The following is a 24,260-nucleotide window of genomic DNA, read 5'->3' as shown; positions in this document are numbered from 1 at the left end:
CCATAATACTAACTTGATGTATCGGTCGACATACCTCAGTTAGTCAAGAGGAGGCGTGGTTCATCCCCTACCCTCCTGAGAAAACGCCCAATTTATTTTACATGCATTTATCTACGCCACACATTCTCACACACACCTAACTTCGAAACTGATCTTAATGTATAATAGAGAAATGTTGTAGTTTTGAATAATTTTCATCATGAATAAACTGTGCTAATTTCGAATTTTGTTATACATCACTTTCGAGCGCCAAATGGGGCCTTCACTTTTGGCAGACAATTTGAAAGTGTCAGGATAGATTTCGTTTTTACATTTAAAACAAGAGCGAGCAAAATATACACCAACACTTCTGAATTGTCTACAAAAAATTATCTCTGTAATTGGCGTTCAAAAATTATGCACAACAAAATTCGAGTTTATCACAGTTTATTCATGATAAAAATCCTGCAAAACTACATAATATTTCGGTCAACCATTAATATTTTGCAAAACACTATGATTATTTTTATCGTTCGAATAAGCAGTTGGATGTTTATCGATGCACATCAAAAAATAATAACTGTTAATTCACTAACAGCGTATAAATAGACTGAAAATCCACATTGGAATTAAAACCAAACGACATCCGGCCTAATCATTCAGAATTTCCTCACAGTTTTGAATCACCCTGGAAACACGGTGGAATCACGGTAGATCCAGGATGGTTACAGGGTGGGTTTGTGCTATTTTTTCACCGTGTATACACGGTGATTACACGGTGTTTCCACGATGGTTACACGGTGTACCCACCGTGATTCCACGTCCACCACGTAACCATCGTGGAAACGCCGTGTAACCACCGTGTATAGACGGTGATAAAATGACACAAACCCACCCTGAATCCACCGTGATTCCACCATGTTTCCACTCCAAGGGTGTTTCCAGGCTGATTCAAAACCGCCAGGGTTAGCTGCACGAAGTTGGCTCCCCGGTTAGCATTAAATATGATCTACAACAAAATTCAAAAGTTGTAGAGTAAATTCATGATGGTAATCTTGTGAAACTACATAATATTGTTATTAAACATTGAAATATTACAAAATGCTACAATTTCTCTCCGAGGGAAATAACCGCAGCACATAAACAAACAACACATGAATACACAAAAAATTCGCATTGAAACGAAAAGAAACAAAATCCATGAAAAAACTGCCAAATTGAATGTCAGAATTTAACTCTCCGGTTGGCGGTCAAAAAAAGACATGCTTTAGAATTTTAATATCTCCCCACTTCTCTAATAGCACAGTTTGCTTAAGCTAAAGTTTACAATACAAAAGTTTCGTTGTATTTTTCGTCGAATTTCCGTCAACTTTGGACTTTTCCACTTTTTACGACAATTTGTATGCAACTTGCTATTGAATTTGACGTGAATTTACTGCCCGAATTAGAATACAAAGTCACTTCAAAAGTTGACAAGAAAAAAGTTGTCTTTAATTTTAGGCAAATTTTAAGTCAATTTATCATTAATTTGACTTGAAAAATTGTTAAGTATATTTTTACTTTCAAATTGTAGTGAATCGTATGTAAAAATTTCCTTATCTTCTGAAATGGTAAGAATGAACATGACCGATTTTTTTGTTTTTCGTAAAAGTTTACCTTTAAATTAAAAAAAGATTTACCGCAAATTCTGATTTTTAACTTTTGGTGTGAAGATGTCAGCAAATTCGGGCAGCAGATTTCAGGTAATTTCAGCATAAAACAGTCAATTTCAATGCAAAGTGACTATTAGGGTTGTTCGTGATGGGAATCGTGTAGAACTACAAAATGCTCCTATTGAAAATTGAAATTTTGCAAAATATTATATTTCTCTGTTATCCAATCAGACAATTTCATGTTTATCGATGTCAATTGAAAAATAACCGCAGCATCATAATAAACAACAGTTAAATACTAAAAAAATTCGCATTCTAATCAGATCCATACGAATCCTATCATCAATCATCAGAATTGACTGCTAGAGTCTATCTCTTCAATTGGCGGTCAAAAATGGCATACATCAGAATTTCAAGTTTGCACTGTTTGTTCGTGATGGAAATCATGTAGAAGTGCATAATGTTAATGACAAACATTAATATTTGACGAAATTTGAGGATTTTCCCCTCTTTCAAGCGGACAATTTCATGTCTGTCGATGTCTATTGAAAAAAACCCGAAGCATGACGAAAAGCAACATATAAATACTCAAAAAATTAGCATTGGAATTAAATCCATACGAAACCTGTCAATAATCATTTATATTGACTGCTTGAATCGGTCTCGTCAATTGGCGGTCAAAAATGACGTACATTAGAATTTCAAGTTTGCACTGTTTGTTCGTGATAGAAATCATGTGGAAGTGCATTAATTTCATTACAAACATTGATATTTAACAAAATTTAAGGATTTTCCTCTCTTAAGCGGACAATTTCATGTCTATCGAGGTCTATTGAAAAAAAAACCACAGCATGACGATGAGCAACACGTAAATACTGAAAGAATTCACATTGGAATCGAATCCATACGATTCCTATAAATAATTATCAAAATTGACTGCGAGAATCCATCTCTTCAATTGGCGGTCAAAAATGACATACAGCGGAATTTCGAGTTTGCACTGTTTGTTCGTGATAGAAATCATGTAGAAGTGCATAATTTTCATTACAAACATTAATATTTGACGAAATTTAAGGATTTTTCTCTCTTTTAAGTGGACAATTTCATGTCTATCGACGTCTATTGAAGAAAAAACGCAGCATGACAATGAGCAACACATAAATACTGAAAAAATTAGCATTGAAATCGAACCCATACGAATCTTATCAAGAATCATCAAAATTGACTGCGAGAATCTATCTCTTCAATTGGCGGTCAAAAATGGCATACATCAGAATTTCAAGTTTGCACTGTTGTTCGTGGTAGAAATCATGTAGAAGTGCATAATTTTCATTACAAACATTAATATTTGACGAAATTTAAGGATTTTTCTCTCTTTTAAGTGGACAATTTCATGTCTATCGATTTTTATTAAAAAAAAAAAACGGCAGCATGACGATGAGCAACACATAAATACTCAAAAAATTAGCCTTGAAATCGAATCCATACGAAACCTGTCAATAATCATCTAAATTGACTGCTAGAATCTATCTCTTCAATTGGCAGTCAAAAATGACATACAGCGGAATTTCAAGTTTGCGCTATTTGTTCGTGATAGAAATCATGTAGGAGTGCATGATTTTCATTATAAAAGGTTTCTATACGAAAGTTTTGTTCTTACATTTCGCCGGCTAATTAAATTATAACAATAAGAAGCAGAATACAGAAATTATAAAAATTAATTAATTTTTTAAGCCTAACAAAACCTATAGGGAAACCAAATCGATTCTTTTCTAATGTCAAGAAAATAATAAAATCAAAAAATATTTAAATCGAAAACCAAAAGTAAACTTATCAATCATTATATTGTATATTAATTTAATTAATCTGTGTTTGGAATATTTTTGATAAAATGCATTTAAAATTCTATAAATAATTATAATATTATTTACCTGTACTAAACTTTTTTATTATAATTGGTTACAAGATAATTTTTTTTTAATAATAGCACTATCGTACAATTTCTCACTCAGATGCTGATTAACTATATTATTGTACTATATTTAGAATTATAAAAATTATATCATTAGAGTTTACATCGGTTGTAATTGTTTATTACTATTATTAATAATAATATTAAAAGATTCACTTCCCTTCAATATATAAACCAATCGGCATGCTTACTATTTTCATACAAGTTCTCTAAGAAATTTATTATCTAACCAATTTTCAGTATGAATATGCCATCTATTAATGAACTTGCAGACTATTTTGTAAAATCTGCTTTATCTAAATATAGTACTTGTATTTGATATTTATACTATTCCTAAACGCTACGCCAATGGCACCAATTATTACTTATGACTCTATGTGTGAACTCCTTTATGAATTTTTGGTAATATCCCCCCTTTCCCCTTTACTATCACTGCCGCCAACCTTGTAAATTTCAGACTAGGCAGCCATTTTGTTGGCAAAGTGTCCCCATCCCCACATAACAATCTCTAGTTCTGGGAGTATGAAGTTGTTTTCCTGTCAATTAGTATTTTCAAGTTCAGATCTATCTTTTAATTTTCCATTTACGTTTATGAACTTAGTTAACTCATATTTATGTATGCGTGGTTACGGTCATCGTGTTTTGTTGTCTCATTTTATTTGGATAACATCCATTAAATGTTAGTTTTTGGCAATCAGTTCATACGTCAAATAAATGTAATATTTATCTATTCACTTGGAGGTTAAATTTAGTAAATTTATCTTTAGCTGCTTAGAAATTTATAATTATATTGTCCCATTTAATCAACAATATTCGAATGTCTTAGCGTTTTTGAAACGTTGAGTTTTCATTACGTCAAGTTTTACTTTTAATCGCTATTAAAATGGTAAATAAATCTCAATTACCTATTCATTAATTGATCTAGTCGTTGAACTATATTTCCAAAGATTTAATTATGTAATAAAAAATTGTATTTATAAGTATATATGTCATTAGCAAATTGAATATTTTTCATTTCAGCATGGACGTCTGAAAATTCGTTCTTCTGCCGAACAAGAAGCTCTAAAAAAAAAGGAAAAGCAAATGAAAGTAGTGAAATATAAAGAAGCTATGAACTTGATATTTCAAAAGGTTAGTATTAGGACTCTACATAACAAAAGTAAAAAAAAAAAAAAGAATAATATGATATTCGATGTAGAAGATATCAGACGATTATCTTATTTTTATGAATAAATTAATTGTGAGTGTCAAAAACTTGTAGAAATCTTTTGGCGCTCATTATCAAATTTTTTTTTTTTCGAATTAAAATCAACACTTTAGAAAATAAGAACACTCTAATAGTTGAATGTCCACTACTTTCAGTATCGTAAAAAAAAGTAATTGAAACTTGTAATCGACAATTATTTAATTGAATTATAGAAGGCGTATTCACAATTGTATATTGATCTTCCATATTTCAAATCGATTACTCTCTGACTAAGGATCAAATGCTTTTTCGCATATAACTTTATTTACAATCAAACGAATACTTAATTAAATAACTTATTAATTATATTTCTATAATGTTTTAATTGGCAATAGAGAGATGATAACATATACGATGATGAATTACTGATGCTGACTGAGGGAATACTATCGGAGATTCCAGATTTAAGTTCAGTGTGGAATATTCGTCGTGAAGCATTCAAAAAAAGAGAAGGGTAATAACTTTATAAAAAATTTTTCAATAAAATACATTCCTACCTATGTTCCTGCACTGAGAGAAAAGAGGATGGTTGTGGTATCTAGAAAGGGATGACTATGAAAAAATAGTAATCTTAACTAATATTTCTAGTTTCGTGTACTGTATCACGGTGTCCAGATTTATTTTAAAGTAGTAGTATCAACTAAGCATTGCTAACATTTTTTGTTTTGTTATGGTAACTACTTAATATTATTTCTCAAAACTTATACTTCAGCATTAATAATAACAATACTTTTTTAGTTCACCCCTACACATAAAGAATGTACTAGTGACTATTTTAGTTTGTTTATTATCCAATAGTTCTTGTAACTACTTTTAATAGTCAACGCAACTACTCTGACAATTTAGTCACCGTATTTCACTATGCATGAATAGTTTCTCCAACTACTGTGATACGTTACCTTAATTAACATTAAAATGATGATTAATAAAACAATTATTGAATTATTCGCCTTATGTATTAACAATTATCAAAAGTTTGAGGACAAATGTGTAGTTAAGAACACTAAGATAAAATTATTATATTGCAATATAGCCGATTAGGCGATAATAATTTTTACTTATTTATAGGAAAATTTTTGTATTTTTGGACGATTTCAAGTTTGCCTCGGTGAATTAGTAATTTTATTTGAAAAATAACAAATATTATTAGATTTTATTCTCTATGTTGCATGTGTTGTATCGAACTTAATTATTTACATTAGACTATTGTCACTTGTAAATATATTAAAAAAAATCTGGGCGTCGGTTGACCCTGCGGGCCAGCCCCAAAATTTCCCGATGTTTTTGACCTCAAAGAGCTCGAAAACATTATTGTAGATATATTTTCGAGCTCTTCGAGCTTGAAAATGCTATCACATGCAATTGTTTTTTTACGATCTTTTCAAGCTCTAACAAGTTACCTGTTATGCTGAAGTTTGAAAATTTAAGAATCGAAAATCATCAATGAAGCGGTTTTTAAAATTTAGTTCCTGATTATGTTCAGTAAAATAAGTGCATTGAGGCAGAAATCAATGTCAGGGATCAAAATCAAGATTTAAATAAGTTTTGACTCATGTAAGAAACAATAAAATATGAAATATCCGATAAAAATATTAAAAACTACGTTTTATCGATTTTTTTGTTGATAATATGATTTAAACTTAAAACCAAGTTCGATGACATTATATGATAAAAAGAAACCATAAAAAAGATGAGTTGGTATGATATCAGGCACATTTTAGTACGTTATATTATGATTTATCCGGAAAAAATAACATAAAATGTTGTTTTTTTTAACTTTTCAACGCCGATATCTTTTGAATTAATCAATCGATTTTGATAGTTGACGTGGCAATCGGCGCGTTTTATTGAATTCTAGAGCTGATTAAAATTTGAAATCTATCGCGTTAGTCGTTTCGAAAATATTAAAAAAAAACCGTTTTTCACCATTTCTATCTCCCGCGATAACTCTCAAAGAATCCGATTTTGATGTTTGAGGTGGCAATCGACGCGTTTTATTGAATACTAGAGCTGATTAGATTTTGAAGTCGATCGTATAAGTCGTTTTTGAGAAATCAATAAAAAACTAAAAAAAAAATTTTTTTTTTTCGTAATTCGCAAATATTTTCGAGTCTATTTGATCAAATAATCTGAAATTTTTAGGATAGTTGATGGCCAACAAGCTCCTTCGATTGCCACCTCAACCGTCCAAATCGATTCATTAGTTCAAAAGTTACAAAGAGTTTACACACACACACACACACACACACACACACACACACACACACACACACACACACACACACACACACACACACACACACACACACACACACACACACACACACATATACATACACACACACACACACACACACACACGCACACACACACACACACACATTCATACACACACTCGGACATCATTCTGAAAATAGTCAGAATAGCTTCCTAGGCCCTCAAAACGTCGACATCTGATGAAAACTCGATTTTCGAAAATCGGTGTGAAAACAATAACTTCCCGAAATTTTTGAAAATCGTCGATTTTCTCAGCGGGAAGTTAAAAATTATGATGTACAAAATAAATTGTATATTTTATCATCAACAAACTATTCTAAAAATATTTCTAGGGTATATTGTCAATATTTTTTAAATAATTATATAATATGTCAAAGACAAAAAGGATTTACAAATATTACCACGAAAGTATTGCTGAAAAATAAATTTTAAATAATTAAAAAAAACATACTTATTACAAATATTAAAAAAAAATTTTTTTTAACTTCCCGGTAAGAAACTTGCAAATTTTCAAAAATTCGGGAAGTTATTGGTTTCACCCCGATTTGTGAAAATCGAAATTCCAACAGATGTCGACGTTTCGAGGTTCTAGGAAGCTGTTCTGACTAAATTCAAGATGATGGCCGAGTGTATGTATGTATGTATGTGTGTATGTGTGTATGTGTATTACTTCAACCTAGTCCGTGCTACGTTATTCACGTCGATTCACATGTTGATCGTCTCTTTCTGATATCTTACTTTTCAGAAGGCGCTGTGCGTAGGCTGCAATTTTCTTCCAATTTTCTTCTCGCAATAGCATATAAGTCACTAGGTTCATCGGGCCAAGCGCGTTGTCGATGGTTTCATCAATGCCGTCTCTGAGGCTCTTCCAGCGCTCACACTCAAAGAACGTGTGCTCGGCGTCGTCGTTTTTATCCGGGCAGTATTTGCACATCGGGGTATGGTGCAGGCCCATTTTGTACAGATATGCGTTGAAGGATCTGTGGCCCGTCAACAATGTGGTTAGATAGAAGTCTGTCTCCCCGTGGTTTCGGGAAAGCCAGACTTTGATGTTGGGGATCAGGCGTGCTGTCCATCTGCCTGTGTTTCCGTTCTCCCATCGGTTATTCCAATCCTCCATTGTTTTCGTCTTTATCATTGCTCTTGCTTTCGTTGTGTTATTCTCGCTGGGCTTCAAATTATGTAGTTTGGACCTTTCTAGGGCTAGTAAATCTATGGGTGCGGCTCCGGCTATGACTAGTACGGCTGCTTTAGAGACTGTGCGGTATGCGCAGGTAACCCTCAGGGCTCCTCGCCGTTGCACTGCCGCGATCTTGCGTCTGTAAGATTTTTGCTCAAGAATATGGGCCCATATTTCCGCTCCATAGAGTAAGATGGAGTGGACCACTTCTAGAAGGACTCTCCTTTTTTTGGTTCGTGGACCTATTGCGTTGGTCATGATTCTTGATATGTTAGACACCGTTTTGCTGGCTTTAGTGCATACGCTGTCAAGGTGTTCACGAAAAGACAGTTTTGTGTCTATGATCACTCCCAAATAGCGTAGTGCCCTCGTTGACGACAATATTGTCTCGCCGATATCTATACTGAAAGGCGTCGGGAACCATCTCTGACGTGTTAGAACTACCATCTCTGTTTTGTGCTTGGCAAGCTCTAGGTGATGCTTTTCGAGCCAAGCCTCTACAGTGTCAATAGTTGACCGAACTAATAGTTCTGCGTCTTTGATGCTTTCTGCTAAAATCGTGACTGCGACATCATCTGCAAAACCGGTAAGTTCTACTTGTTCCGGCAGTGGTAAATCCAGTAGCTCATCGTAGTCTGCATTCCACAAGTCGGGACCTATGACCGAACCCTGTGGCACGCCAGCTGTAACATCGTATTCGCGCGGGCCGTCCATTGTGTCCGCGATTAGCGTTCTTCCGTGAAGGTAATCGTCAACGATTGCCAGGTTTTCTTGTTTCACTTTGAATCGGTGTTCCATTGCGTTCATAATGTCGTCCCAGCTTGCGCTGTTGAAGGCATTTTTCACATCTAGGGTAAGAAGGATGCAGACCTTGCGTGACTTTAAGTTACCTGACCACGCCCGGCTTACAGCTTCTATAACTTTCTTGATCGCTCCGATAGTTGAATGGCCCTTTCGAAATCCGTGTTGGTTTTCGGAGAAGTCGCCAGATTGAACTACATCTTCGCGAATTCTCGCTTGTACCAGCTTTTCGAGGAGTTTTCCGGCGATGTCTAGCATGCAGAGTGGTCTAAACGATGCAGGTGTTTGTGGAGCCGCTTTCCCTTTGTCTAGAAGGACCAGTCTTTGTCGCTTCCAGATGATAGGAAAAATACCGGTTACGAGGCATGCATTATATGCGTTGAGCAGCATGTCCGGAAATTCCTGCGCTACGATTTTTATCACCGACGCTGGTATGCCGTCAGGGCCAGGCGCTTTGCCAGCCTTGAGGGACTTTGCTGCGTCTTGCAGCTCTTTGGTCGTAAAAAAGGTAACCTCATCATTGGTTTTAAAATGCCTTTTATCTCGTGGAGGGTGTTTAGGGAATAGCTCCGCTACGATACTATTCATGACTTTTGGTGGTTTTGGGGCTTCTGGTAAAGCCTTTCCAAGTTTCTTGGTGACAATTTGGTAGGCCTTTCCCCATATATCCATGTTCAGATCGTTGCATAATTCCTTCCATAATACAGCTTTGCTAGTCTTAATGGTCCGTGTTAAGTCCTTTTTAGCCTGTTTGTATTCACTGGCGTGTGCTTCTTGGCTCGGGAATCGCTTCGCTGCTCTTGTTGCGTGGCGTCGGAGTTCGAGACATTTCTTCCGTAGCGCAGCGATTTCCGTCGTCCACCAGTAGGCTGGTCCACGTGATTCACGATTTCTCGACCGTGGAATAGAGGCATCGCAGGAGTTAGTGATAGCTTTCATCGTGTTCTGGACCAATTTCTCCGCCTCGCTTTTATTGCTAGGAGTCGGAATAGATTTGAGGGATGTCCAACTTCGAGAGAGGGATTTTCGGAGAGCTTCTGAGTCAAGCTTTCTGGGATTCCACCTTCGTTTTCTAGTGCCTTGATTGATTGTTACAGTTGGAGCCACTCTAACACTAAATGTTATATGCTGGTGGTCGCTGCCACTAAATTCTTCAGAGACAGTCCAATCCACGATCTTGCTGGCGATTTTTGGGGTTCCCAAGGAGATATCAAGAATATACTGTTGATACCCTGGTCTCCTGAAGGTTGATGTGTTTCCAGTGTTCAGTACTATGAGATCGAGTCTAGCTGCAAAGTCAGCGACGTCGTTTCCTCTGGTGTCTGAGAACGTAGCCCCCCATTCAGAAGATTTGGCGTTGAAGTCACCGGCAACGATGACTTCTCCATCAAAATCGCCGAGGGTGTCTTTGATGTTTGCCAGTTTTCGGCGGAACACGCTGATCCCTTCATTTGGTGACAGGTAGACACTCACGAAGTACGTCATGGGAGTTTTTATCCAGACGTAACCTTCTCTGCATCCACTGCTGAGAATCGTTATTCTGCTCGGGTTTGTAACCCATAATGCTGCGGTGTTCGTTTTATCAGAGAACCATGTTTTGCCTTGAGGATTTGAATATTGTTCACTGATAATACAGATGTCAATTTTGTCCTCGTAGACACGTTGATTGAACAGGTTTTGCGCTAGCACGCACCTGTTCAAGTTTGCTTGAAGTATGCGTGTCATTTCTGTGCCTTATTAGCTTCTGCGAGCGCCGCTCGAAATACCTTGCATGCCCCTGAGCCCGAGATATGACCCAGGCTATTATTGGAACCTTCGTCAGTAGCACAGAGAAAATACCTTGGCTGTTCTGCACAACCCGCAGACTTATGATTTTCTCCGCCATATTTGTAGCAGCTCTTGCTTCGGTCTGGGCCTTTGCAGGAGCGTGTCTGGTGGCCATATCCGAGGCATTTAAAACAGCGAGTGACTCTTACAACGGAACGGATGCGGCAGTAAACCCATCCGATTTTGATCCGGGCCGTTTCAAGTGCTTTACTTGCGTTTTGCAGATCTATTTCACAAAATGCTGCCTTCTGGCCTCGTGGAGTAGTCTTGGTTAGATTTACCCGTTTTATCTCCAGGCCGTCTGTGTAGTCGCGCATTAGTGCCTCGCGGATGTCATCGTCTGAGGTCACTCCGTCTAGGTCGCGTATCTCAATTGTGGCCATTGGAGTAAGTCTTTTGACCGAACCGTTTTCACCTATGGCTGTCTTGATGGCTTCAGTAAAGGCGGTGTCATCGCCAGACCGACGGCTAATCTCCAGGAGTACTCCGCCCTCCTTCGTTTGTCGAATCGATTTGATATTTGCCTCGTTTTCCTCTGGCTTGACTTTAGCTTTGATCTCTTTCAAAAGCTCTGCGTACGTTCGCCCTGTCGCCGGTTTGATGAGAACCGCTTTGTTTCGGGATTTTCTCTTTTCCACCTTGTGCTGGGTTTTCGTATGGCCATTCTGTATTTCAGTCCCATTTTGTGCTGGCCTGAGCTCTTGCGCGGTTTTGTTTTTTTTCGGTGTTGGCTGGTCTCGTCTAACCTTATGCTGAACTGTTTTCCAGTTATCATCTTGCGCCGGCTTTTTAGTAGCACGAGGGTCAGAGGCTGAGGTTGGACTAGGTGTAGGTGGTGGTCTTTTCTTTGGGCCTTTCCCCACCTTTCTAGTGTCCTCCTTTGGGGTGCATGGTGGGTCCGAGTGCGCCACCATCCAGGGTGACGTTTGCATTGTCGACGTTGCTTGTTCCCCTGGTTTTTGCGGAGTGACAGGGAAGTCCTTTAGTGCCAGGTTGTACGCGGTGCTGATTGAGCCTGCTAGCCGCTTGATATCGCCGTGCACGTTTGTTCTCGTTTTAATGAACTCAAGGAGTTCTTCTATTTTTGCGCCAAGGCGTTCAACAAATGACTGCCGGACCTCTGTAGCAGGGGCTGAGGGTAATCTACTACGATGAAGGAGAACGTTTGAAGAGTCCACCCGAGTGCTGCTTCCATTTCTTGTTCCGGAAGTATGCCTGGCTTGGTTCCCTACCGTCGTTCCAGTAGCGTTAGCGGCCTGGTTCCCTACCGTTGAGTTGAGTGTTAGGTTGCTTCCCTCACAATCCATGAAGCTTGCGTCGGCCACCGGGGCTTGCACCCGATCGGAACCGTCGGCGGAGGTAGCCAGTGTTGGCGTGTCCGCGTAGGGTATATCGTTATTTCTACCACTCATTTCATCATTGTTGTTGTTTGTGGTTATTTTATAGAGGTGTCCTTCCTCTTCGCACCACTTTTGGTCCGCGGGGGCTATTTTATTTCACCCCTACCCACCGGAAATCCGGTGAGGGCTTTCCCCTATCCGCCACCTAGGGACGCGCTCTCTAGGAGTTGGGTTTCTCCCGAGAGGTGTGTATGTATGTATGTATGTATGTGTGTACGTGTGTATGTGTGTGTATGTGTGTGTGTGTGTGTGTGTGTGTGTGTGTGTGTGTGTGTGTGTGTGTGTGTGTGTGTGTGTGTGTGTGTGTGTGTGTGTGTGTGTGTGTGTGTGTGTGTGTGTGTGTGTGTGTGTGTGTGTGTGTGTGTGTGTGTGTGTGTGTGTGTGTGTGTGTGTGTGTGTGTGTGTGTGTGTGTGTGTGTGTGTGTGTGTGTGTGTGTGTGTGTGTGTGTGTGTGTGTGTGTGTGTGTGTGTGTGTGTGTGTGTGTGTGTGTGTATGTGTGTGTGTGTGTGTGTGTGTGTGTGTGTGTGTGTGTGTGTGTGTGTATGTATGTAAATATCTATAACTTTCAAACGGATGAACCAATTTCGATCGTCAAGGTATCATTCAACGCGGCTTGTCAATATTTAAGGTAGTCGGGACGTGCAAACAAAAATTCAAGAAATCTTCGAAACTTTGAATATAAGTATTTAAGTGTATAACACACACGCTGTAGTTTTTTTCCTTGACGAAGTTTTACCGTTTTAACGAAAAACTAATATAATGTAGAAAAATATATATTTAGAACATTAAAAAAAATAAATTAGAATTATTTACCGTGTAGTTTGTATAAAAAATTGAAATAAATTTCACATTTCGAGAATTAGTTTTAGTGGAAGGGATCGGAGAAACGGTCACGAGTAAATGAAGCGGCAACTTTAAAAGGGGGCAATAAATTTTTTTAAGAACATTCCTACATATCATTTGAACTTATGAATCAATTCAGCATACCTTCGAACTTTATGAAGATAAAAAATTACCTATAAAATTAGTATAGAAAATTTAATTAGTATTAAATTGTAATTGTAATCGCTATTGTGATGACAAGACCAGTTATAATTATAGGACGTACAGGTACGATTGAAACATCATAAATAATAGAAGAAACACTCTTAAGGTAGTTCCAGCGTGGTATACTATAGTCAGAGTGTTTACTATAGACAAAAATTTAGAAGCCTCGGCACACAGACGTTCACACATACAATTACATATTGTTAGTTTCAGTGATCTGACAAATATAATTTGTCAAGCAGGCAAGTTGGAAATGGATCGAAAATTATTTTTTTTTATTATTATATCTCGATAACAAAACGGTGAGGCGCTACTTTTATTTTTTTAAATTATTGTAAAAACATTTTTTGACACTCTCCTACTTTTTTTCCAATTCTGTCGAGAGAATTTTTTAATATAATAAAAAATAGTTGGGGCACTGAGAGAACAATTTATTTGAGCCAAAGAAATAGATTTATTTGAAACTATTTTAAAGTATTTATTTGACACAAAAGAAATTTATTTTATTGAAATAAAAAATAATTTGAGTCAAATACTATTCAATGTTGGTCTATTTGAATGAACAAAATCATTTATTTCATTCAAATAAAGATTTGTTTATAGTTAACAAATCTGGTTTTGAAAAATTACGCTGCGACTTGTGGCGCTACGGTCGCTACCAGCGTCCAGCATCGTCCCGCCATTTATCACATGTTTTGTTTACATCACTTACATAGTGAGTGTATTTAATGATTGTTATTTATTTATTAAGTTATTACGGATTATCTAATGAACAATAATAAAACTAAATATGGAAGAATTATTATCAGCTTGGAATTTATCTCATTTGTTGCCCATATTTGAAGGTAAGAATATTATTATTTATTTTTATATTGAGCTTAACCTATAAACTAAAAAAAATTAATTTAATATATGTTGTTTGCTTGCTTTTAAAAACAAAATATCAGCGAAAGTGACAGATATATAAAGATTTTTTAATTTTTAAATCTATTAAAATTGTTTAGGTAAAAATTTTTTAATTTCCAACCATTGAGATTTAATTAATTAATTTAATTTTTTTTTTAATTTTGATATGTCCGTTACTTTTACTGATATAAAAAATTATTTATTTTTAGATTTTGTTTTTTATTAATTTCTTTCTTTTCTCATATATTTTTAAAATCGAAACAGAAAACGGTATTACGAACACAGAGTTATTACAAGAACTATGAGAAAATAAAGATGAACTCGAAAAAATTGTTAAATTTATGGGAGCAAGATTGACTTTAAAAAAAAAATTTCGCGAACATGTAGGTTCATTCTTATTTTACATTTTCTTTTCGTGTCTTAAGACAAAATTTAAGTTTTCTCTTATATATTTTTATTTTGTTATTCAATTTTTTATTTTTACATTTATACAGATTGAAAACAACAAGAACATCAAGGAAGTACAAGAGCAAGATTCATTTTACGACTTCCATATTGCGCTACCAGAGAATACTACTGATGATCAGGAAATTATTCCTTCTACTTCTTTAGTGGATTTAAATCTTCCTTTGATTTTGAACAATTACTTAAAAAATAATTTCCTATATTCTCAAGATGTTAAAAAATATTCTGTGACATGGCTCAAAGTGAATGGAACTTTTTATAAGCCTATGTCTATTATTTACATAAAAAATGATGCTAATAATGATCCAGTATTTGGATTAATTACGAATATAATAATATTTGAAACAAATGATATTTTTATTATGTACAAAGAATGCTTAAATAATGGTTTCATTAATCATATTAAATGCTACGAAATTTCGATGCCTCCGAATCATGAAACTAAAAAGGAATTAAAATTAGATAAATATATATATAGACGATGTATGAAAATGCATGTTACTGGTAATGGAAAAACTGTCATTTGTCAACGTGATTTATAAAAAAAATAATAAATAAATGTTCCATTTCAACACATACTTGAATCTGCTTACTTTCTTTCCATTTGATGAAAAATTATTCTAAAAATACCCATAATTTTTTCACACAATAATAAAAATTATAGAGATCCATCCCTACCACACACACACACACACACACACACACACACACACACACACACACACACACACACACACACACACACACACACACACACACACACACACACACACACACACACACACACACACATACACACACACACACACATGTATATGTATATGTATATTATTTTTTTACTTTACAATTCATTTTACTCCGTGTCCCACTCGACTTCATATACACATAACATAATTAACAATATATTTAAATAAATAATTTATTACCTACATTCGAGTAAGATATTTGTTTATAGTTAAAAAATCTTCATTTGGTTGAAACAAACTGATTTCTTTGTGCCAACTAGATATTTGTTAACTATAAAGAAATCTTTATTTCATTCAAATAAATGCTCCAAATAAATCATATCTTTGGCTCAAATAAATGCATTTATTTGTCTCAAATGAATATTAAATGAGTCTATTCAAATATGGGATTTATTTATGTGAAACAAATCTCATTTGTCTCAAATGAATTGTTCTCTCAGTGAGGGACTAGACATTTTACATACTTTAAATGGGACATGACCCTCGAAATCGCGAACTTTGTCTTCAAATATCTCGTGATCTAAACGTTCAAAAATTTCGAAATTTTAGGAATTTATAAATAAAGCTATTCTAAATCTGTGAAAAAAATTTCAGCCGAATCTGTCGAAGTGGTTTCATGCTGGAACTACCTTAAGATATGAAATAGTTTTGAAATTTACAGATTGTTTTGATCACAATATTGTGATATACAATAGAACTAACCGAATTAAATTGTAATTATAAATGCATAAGTTATCAGGAATGAAAGCCCCATTTAGTTATTTTCTTGATTGTGACCAAAATTTTAAGGTTATCAAATTATTGTGATTAATAGTCAAAACTTTGAGTTAAAGGACAAAAATTGCAGCTTTTTAAACAAGTTTTAAACTTATTTTTACAGGAATTTATGGATGTCATTCTTAACGTGATATGAACTCCAACCGTGAATAAAAACTGATTTTTCTCGCCTCCGGGCGGAAAGCGTCAACTTTCGTCCCGCTGTGCAAAATGAAGTTGCCGTTTTCCGCCTCCGTCGACGCGAAAAATAGTATACACACCACGGGAAGTAAATAAGAAAGCCTCAGATCACATGTTTGTTGACCTCGGCTTCGCCTCGGCCAACAATTACATGTGATCTGAGACATTTCTTATTTTACTTCCCTAGATGTGTAATACACTATTTTCGGAAATTCCTGAAAATTTCCAACAGCAATTACTTCAAAACTAATCGACCGATTTAGCTCCTCTTTGAACTTAATCAAGATAATCGCCTATAGAATAAGTCGCCTACACAATAAAATAAAACTGATGAAATTTACAGGTTATTTTGTTCATAATAAAATAAAACTGATGAAATTGGATTATAATGGGAAATGCATAAGTTATGTGGATTGAAAATCATATTTTTCACAGTTTTTAATTCCTTTCAAATTTTGAAGGCTATCAAATTATTGGAAAAAATGGTCAAAACAAAAGTTTAAGGTCATAAATTAAAGTTTATTAGACAAGCTTTCACATACTTTTTACGGGAATTGTCTATGAGTATTAGTATTAAAATGATATGAACTTGAGAGTAGATAAAAACTTATTTTTTTCGAAAAATCGTGAAAATTTCAAAAAGCCCTAGCTTTTAAACTAATCTACCGATTTATCCCATCTTCGAACTTAATTGTGATAATTGCCCATAGAATAAGTGTAGAAAATTTCATTAAGATCTGATATGAATTGTAGACGCAATCGTGCCCTCAAAACTGCGTTACATCATATATATATCAGGGTAGTCGTTAAAAATTATATTGTTTTAGGTACCCCATAAAAGCTTCTTTTCAGTGAAAAAATAAGGGGGGAATTTGGTTTTTTCTTGTTAAGTAAAAAGGACACGTGCCTCAGGATGATCAAAGTTTATTTTTCGATACCATCGTGTTTTTTTTTAAATATCTCGTAAAATATGCAGATTAAAGAAAAAAATCATAGGAACAATTTCGTAGGAAATTAAATCCTTGACAAAAAAAAGTCATATTTATTTTTTTTTATAATGTGTATTTACGAAGATATTTTAAAAAAACTTTTTTAGATCTTATCAATTGAGCATTTTAAGGATTACGAATGTTAAAAATAACGTTTTTTCTTGAATATAGACAACTTCGTACCTCTTAAAATATCAATTCCACCAAAAACAGATCCTCTGTAAAAAATCGCGCCAAGTACACGTTCAACACTTTTTATGAATGGAAAAAATTTACATTACAAAAAGCTATAAAATCTTAAAACCACCAAGTAACTGGTAGCGTTGAAAATTATGAGAAAAATCTTAATCAAAATATATAAGAAAAAAAAAAATCCGAATGTACTTGGTGTGCGTCACGATTTGATTGAGTAAAGTAATTCACTGCAAATCCACTCTATGAGTAAGTGTATTATTTTAATACACGTGGAGTATATCCCATGTGTGTCATACGCAAATTATAGTTTTTTTGTAGTCATTTTATACACGTTTAACGGCGTGTTTAATTTCTATAGCTTGTTCACCACATTTCAATGTTTTTTGGCGCATGTGTAAATTTTGACTACACGCTTGATTTTACAGTCAATTCCTATGATCCATTCTGAATTTTAGTAAACTGTAGACACATGACGATAACAAGAAAATTTATTGTTTAAACGCACACCAAATACATTTGGATTTGTTTTTTTATTATATATTTTGATTGAGATTTTTCTCATGATTTTCAATGCTACCCGTTACTCTGTGTTTTCAAGATTTTATAGTTTTTTGTAATGTAAATTTTTTTCATTCATAAAAAGAGTTGAACGTGTACTTGGCACGATTTTTTACAGAGGATCTGTTTTTGGTGGGATTTCTCTTTTTTTTGTAGAGCAAAGCAACTATATATATTGTCTGAGAGTTCCATTGTTTTTTATATTTCTGAATAAAAACCTTTGATACAATAATTATAAATTTTTTAATATTACGAAATATTTACATGAAATAATCTCAGCCACTAAGAAATGCGAGTTTTTTTTTGTTTTTTCATTTTGCCGTCCTATATCCACCGCAGATTGCGGGAAAATTGAATTCAGAGTTGCCAGAAAATTTTTGTCTGAGTCGCCTCATTTATGATAAAAAGTAGCGAAATGTTTTGTCGTCCAATCATTTTTAAGTTTAAAATAATTCTATTGGCTCACAGTTTAATCTTTATTAGCCAATAAAAGTACACTATAATTTACCGCATAAATTTAAATTAACTTTTAAAAAAATATTATTGTAATTATTTTTTTTTGTAGTGAGAAGTTATAGGATATTTTTAGGACAAATTTGATGAAAAACTGATTCTAATCAATATTTTTATTAATTTTTTGCAAATTATTAACAGTTATTTTTTACTGCAAAAAGTAAAGCATCTTTATGCAGTTTTTCTCTTACATTAAATACCCTGCTTAAAAAATCTAATAGAGATTCTTATAGCTGTATGTATGACCCCCTATATTCAACTATAGTACTTCTTGAAGAATTTATTTATTCTTTGTAAAATGTCGATGGGAATTAATTGAATTCTACACTGAAAAAAAAGATTTATTTAAGCCAACTAAGATTTATTTGAGCCAAAGATATCGTATATTTGGATATGGCCAAATAAATATTTAATTAGGAGAACGATATAATATATTTGAATGGTTAAATTGCGTGAGATAAGTGATTTATTTGTGATAAAGAAATGAACCAATTGCTACAAATAAATAAGGGCTTCAAATATATGTATAGTATCGCCAAATTTTAGGTTGTCTGTCACAAATTTAATATCTTTACTGCAAATATATCAATTACTTATCACAAATTAATGATATGTTTTAGTCAAATTATAAAATTATTTGAATCAACTGTCTCATTTTGTTGTACCAAATATATTTATTTGTCATTAAGAAATATTTTTAAAAAAGCCACAACTAAATTGATTTATTTAGGGCAAATATTTCTTTTTTTCAGTGTACAAGATTTTCTAAACAGAGTAAATACACATTTTTTCATATGATTGTTAAACATAAAATAACAATTTACTTATAACAATTATAATGAAGTTATCACCCGCGTTTGAATTTATACTTTTTTATAAAAAATAAAATTACTATTCAAAATAAAGATCCCGATTCCTTGACACCAATTTTTAATCGATTTGTAAGCAACTTACGGTACTTGGAGCTTTTTTCCGGACTTTTTCTATCAACGTCAAAAATTATTTCTTACATCTTTTATTTTACATTTGGAAGGTGATTCCAAATAATATATTATTATCTTTTGTTATAAACTATTTTATTATATTTTAGTCTCGTATGAACCATTTAGGTATGCATGTCCGAATACTTTAATGTTTTTGTGTTTATTAATTAATTTTTTTTTTTTTAAATTGAAATAAAATTTACATAACGCTTTTGTGATTTGTATTTTTAGTTAATGGAATCGGTCATGATTAATTTTTTAATATTAAAAATACTTTCGTGATCATAACTTATCATTTAGCTATATAGTAGAATTGAATTTAAGACGCGTTTTCATTTGTTTCTCTATTCGCACTCAACTGGATAAACGGTACTATCTCTGTTGCACTTGTACATTAAATAGGAACTTTGTCCAAGCTTTTCTCATAAACAAATGGAAGTTATCAAAAAATTAAAGTGCACTTCGCTAGTTCATAGAGTAAAGCATCGGGTCTGTGTCTTTATTTTGCGTTTAGAGCTTTTATTTCAGAGAAAAGCTGGGACAAAGTTATCTGAAAACCGTTCTTAAAGTTCAGTTGAGCGGGTAAATAAGGATAATTTAAAATTACCACTTTGTGGTGGATAATGCCACTTGCGGGTGACTAACAACATTAAAAATATAAAAATATTTTAGTTTGTTTCTTTTGGCTAAACTGAGTTCTGGTAAACTTACCATATTATCAGAATTGCCGAGCAAACCCCCTAATAGCACAGTTTGCTTTAGCAAAAGTTTACTTGCAAAAGTTTCCTTGAATTATTCGTCAAATATCCGTCATCTTTAGACTTTTCCGTTTTTTACAAAAATTTGTATGCAACTTACTATTCAATTTGACGCAAATTTACTGCCCGAATTAGAATGCAACTTAACTTCAAAAGTTGACTAGAAAACAGTTGTCAATTTTCAAACATATTTTTACTTCAATTTATGGTTAATTTGACTTAAAGAATTGTAAAGTATTTTTTTTTACCATGAAATTGTAGACAATTTTATTTGTAAATTTGCTTACCTCCTGAAATGGTAAGAATTAACATTACCGACTTTTGTTTTCTTGTAAAAAGTTACCTCTACCCTGATAGCCAAGTTGGTGAGAAACTGGCGTCCAACTAACAGCCGCAATTAGACGCCAAGTTGGCCGCAAAAGTTGGTGCTTCCAAAGTTGATAGTCACTTTCTGAGAAAGTTGGTGGCAAAAGTTGGAAATCTAATAAGTTGACGGTCACTTTGTGAGAAAGTTGGTGGCAAAAGTTGGTTGCAAAAGTTGGCAATCCATAGTTGACGGAAAGTTGCCTTCAATTTTATCAGAAACTTACACTCGGGTCGCGGCTCTTCCCTGGCGTCAACTTTCTCGGAAAGTTGGCGGTAACTTGTAGTCAAAAGTTGGAAAAGCTAGAGTTGTTGATAACTTGTCGTCAAGTTGGTCGCAAACTAATGAATACCAACTTTTTAACGAATAACTCGTGCTATCAGGGTAAAATTGAGCAAAAATTAACTGAAAATTTTTCTTTCCAACTTTTGCTGTTAAATTGTCAGGAAATTCGGGTAGCAAATTTCAATCTCAAATTACTGTCTATTTTAAGCTAAAGTCGCTATTGGGGAGTTTGCTTAACAAAAGTTTTTTTTATAAAATTTTCCTTTAATTTTTTGTTAAATGACCATCAATTTCGGGCTTTTTTATTTTTGACGACAATTGGTGTGCAACTTGCCATACAATTTGACGTGAATTTACTACCCGAATTAGAATGCAAATTCACTTCAAAAGTTGTATACAAATTGGCGTGAAAAACAGAAAAGCCTGAAGTTGACGACATTTGATGAAAAATTTAAGGATTTTTTCGTAAAGTTAATAAACTTTTGCTAGGCAAACTGTGCGAAGTGGGTTCTGTTTCTAGTCAAAAAAGTTACCTCTAAATTGGAGAAAAATCAACCGCAAATTTTTCTATTTAACTTTCGCTGTAAAACTGTCAGCAAATTTAAGGTAATTTCATTGCCAAATTATTCTCAATTTCAAGCTAAAGTAGCCAGTCGGGTTAATAGTTAACCTAAACTCGCTTATTCATTCGTCATGGGTAAAATAATATTACGCATTAGGCCTCGTTGTTTGTGCACACGAGGGTAATGAAAGCGCTCTCTAGTTTTAAAAAATCAAGACAGATCAATCGTGCTTCTTCTTGAAACTATTTATTCTAAGACGGTAATAAATAAGCATATATTATAGATGAAAAAAATTTATAAAATATCAAATTTTAAGGTACTATAGTATATTCTAACGTTTTTTATATTTTATAAGATAAATAATAAAAAAATGTGATAATATTCGGTTGAAAACCTTTGAGTGAGACACAAATATTCAGAAAAAACAGAAATAAGCCGTGTTTTAGTTTTAATTTAAAAAAATGTAATTCGTAACCATAAAACACCACTCCGACTCAAGAAAAGAGACAGGTAGGCTGGCGCAAAACACTCACACATATACATGTGTTTGACCGTGTACTTGGCGCGAGACACTACCGTGTCTCTGGATCATTAATGCTTGTTATAGTTTCTATGTACTTAGAAAAAAGTTATTTTCAACATTTGTAATCCTTAAAACGCTCAATTCATAAGATCTAAAAAAATATTTTTTAAAATATCTTTATAAACACACATTTTATTAAAAAAATGAATATGAACTTTTTTGTCAAGAATTTAATTTCCTACAAAATTGTTCCTATGATTTTTTTCTTAAATCTGCATATTTCATGAGGTATTTTAAAAAACCGCGATTGTATCAAAATGTATTTTGATCATCCTGAGGCACGTGTTCTCTTTACTTAAAAAGAAAAAACCAAATTTTCCACTTATTTTTTTACTAAAAAAATGCTTTTTATGGGGTGCCTGAGAAAATTTGATTTTTAACGACCACTCTGAAAGAAAATTATAAGCCCGACACTTAAAATTTTAGTGATATTGCAATACTTGGTATTGGGAATATTCTTATACAATATTTAAATCTCAACGCAATATTTTTGAGCACTACACTGAAACAGTCATATACAAACCAAGTTTCAGCGCCACCGCAAAACTCATATCAGCATTACACTTAAACCCTTACACTCATAAATTTACAGAATTAGAAAAGAAAGGTTATGGGAAGAAATATTGCTATAGATTAAAGAAATGATAATAAACCGATTTATTTAAAAAATAAAATTATTTAAAAATTAATGAATAATTAATAATAATTATAATATAAGTCACAGAGTATTAACCTTATATGTGACAAGGTATATTAATATTTATATAATTAGTTTTCAAAATCTTTAAAGATAAAATAATAATTTTAGTAATGGTTAGATCGTACAATTATAAATGATTTATCAGAATTTTTTGTTATACAATGCGGTCGGGAGTCAAGTAAATGATCATACATAACTATGTACAGGTTATAGGTATAATGTAAACACGGAGAAAAAAGAAGCGAAATACGCGCTGAGTCTTACGCGGGAACTTTTTTTACTATACTCTCTGGACTTGCAATAGTATTATACGGAAAATATAAATCACTCACTTAAACAGAGTATTGCGATAATACTTAAATTTTTTTATATCATTTTTGCAATACCAACCCATTAAAAAAGTGTACAGGACTTAATATAGGACAATAGGACTAACATTTTTTTTTCAGTGTAGTTCTTCCAACGATTGACACGTCATGCTGAATTCAAGTACTGGTTACATTTTCAACTTATAGTCTAGTCAATAAGTGCCTTTTTGACGAAAACCTGTTTAATCTCATCCAAAATTATGATTTTAGACTCATTCGATTCGAAATAGCATCTAGAGAAAATGTTCAAGTGAAAAATTGGGGCTCGCAAAAATTGTAAAAGTTATAAACAATTTAGTAAAAAAGGGGGTTTGGTTTTTTGCAAATATTTCGAAAACTATTTGAGGTATCCAAAATTTGAAAACAGATACTTAAAGAAGAGGAAATTTTCGCGAAATTGGCGCGAGCACGCGTGTCGATCGAATCAATAGCATGATGAATAAAAATTATCTTAATTGATAAAATATAAATATTAATAAATAAAAAAATTTTGGTACTTTCAAAATACATGAATGAATAATAATCCGCCGAAAAAAAATTTTCACTCCGATTTTTCATTGCACCCATATATATATATATATATATATATATATATATATATATATATATATATATATGGGGCATTCCACGCCAAATCGGACGGTATTGAAAATTTTAATTTATAATTTCCGACATTTTTTGATATATTTTAATACTCATCAAAAAACTCATCTTCCTAAATTTTAAGATTTTTTTTTGATCATTGGTTCAAAAGATATGGAATTTAAAAAAAAACCACTCTTTTTATGGTTTTTTGCTTATAACTTTTTAAAAATTCGTTTAAATGAAAGAACTCAAAGAATAAAAAAGTTTCGTTTCTTTATGTTCTTTCAGAAAAAAAAAAAAAAAATAATTTCTGGAAAATTTTTTCCGCGTTATTTTTGAGTTTTAAAACTTTAAAGTCGT

General features: G+C 33.4%; 1 protein-coding gene and 1 long non-coding RNA gene across 2 annotated transcripts in view; both read left to right on the top strand.

Moving 5' to 3' along the window:
• Window positions 1–4,084: 4,084 nt before the first annotated feature.
• Window positions 4,085–24,260, top strand: part of LOC103575804 (geranylgeranyl transferase type-2 subunit alpha) — a 42,660-nt gene continuing 22,484 nt past the window's right edge. The window contains exons 1-3 of the mRNA XM_008555752.3: window positions 4,085–4,489; window positions 4,624–4,734; window positions 5,185–5,303. Of these exons, the coding sequence (XP_008553974.1) occupies window positions 4,487–4,489; window positions 4,624–4,734; window positions 5,185–5,303 (233 nt within the window). The 5' untranslated portion in view covers window positions 4,085–4,486. The remainder of the gene's footprint in view (window positions 4,490–4,623; window positions 4,735–5,184; window positions 5,304–24,260) is intronic.
• On the top strand, window positions 12,865–15,276 carry LOC128667680 (uncharacterized). Its single transcript, XR_008403631.1, has 3 exons — window positions 12,865–14,227; window positions 14,553–14,671; window positions 14,783–15,276. It is a non-coding gene; the product is annotated as an uncharacterized LOC128667680 (long non-coding RNA).

The sequence above is a fragment of the Microplitis demolitor genome, chromosome 4 (assembly GCF_026212275.2).
Source record: "Microplitis demolitor isolate Queensland-Clemson2020A chromosome 4, iyMicDemo2.1a, whole genome shotgun sequence".
Lineage (NCBI taxonomy): Eukaryota > Metazoa > Arthropoda > Insecta > Hymenoptera > Braconidae > Microplitis > Microplitis demolitor.
This window is presented reverse-complemented; position numbering and strand designations above follow the sequence as displayed.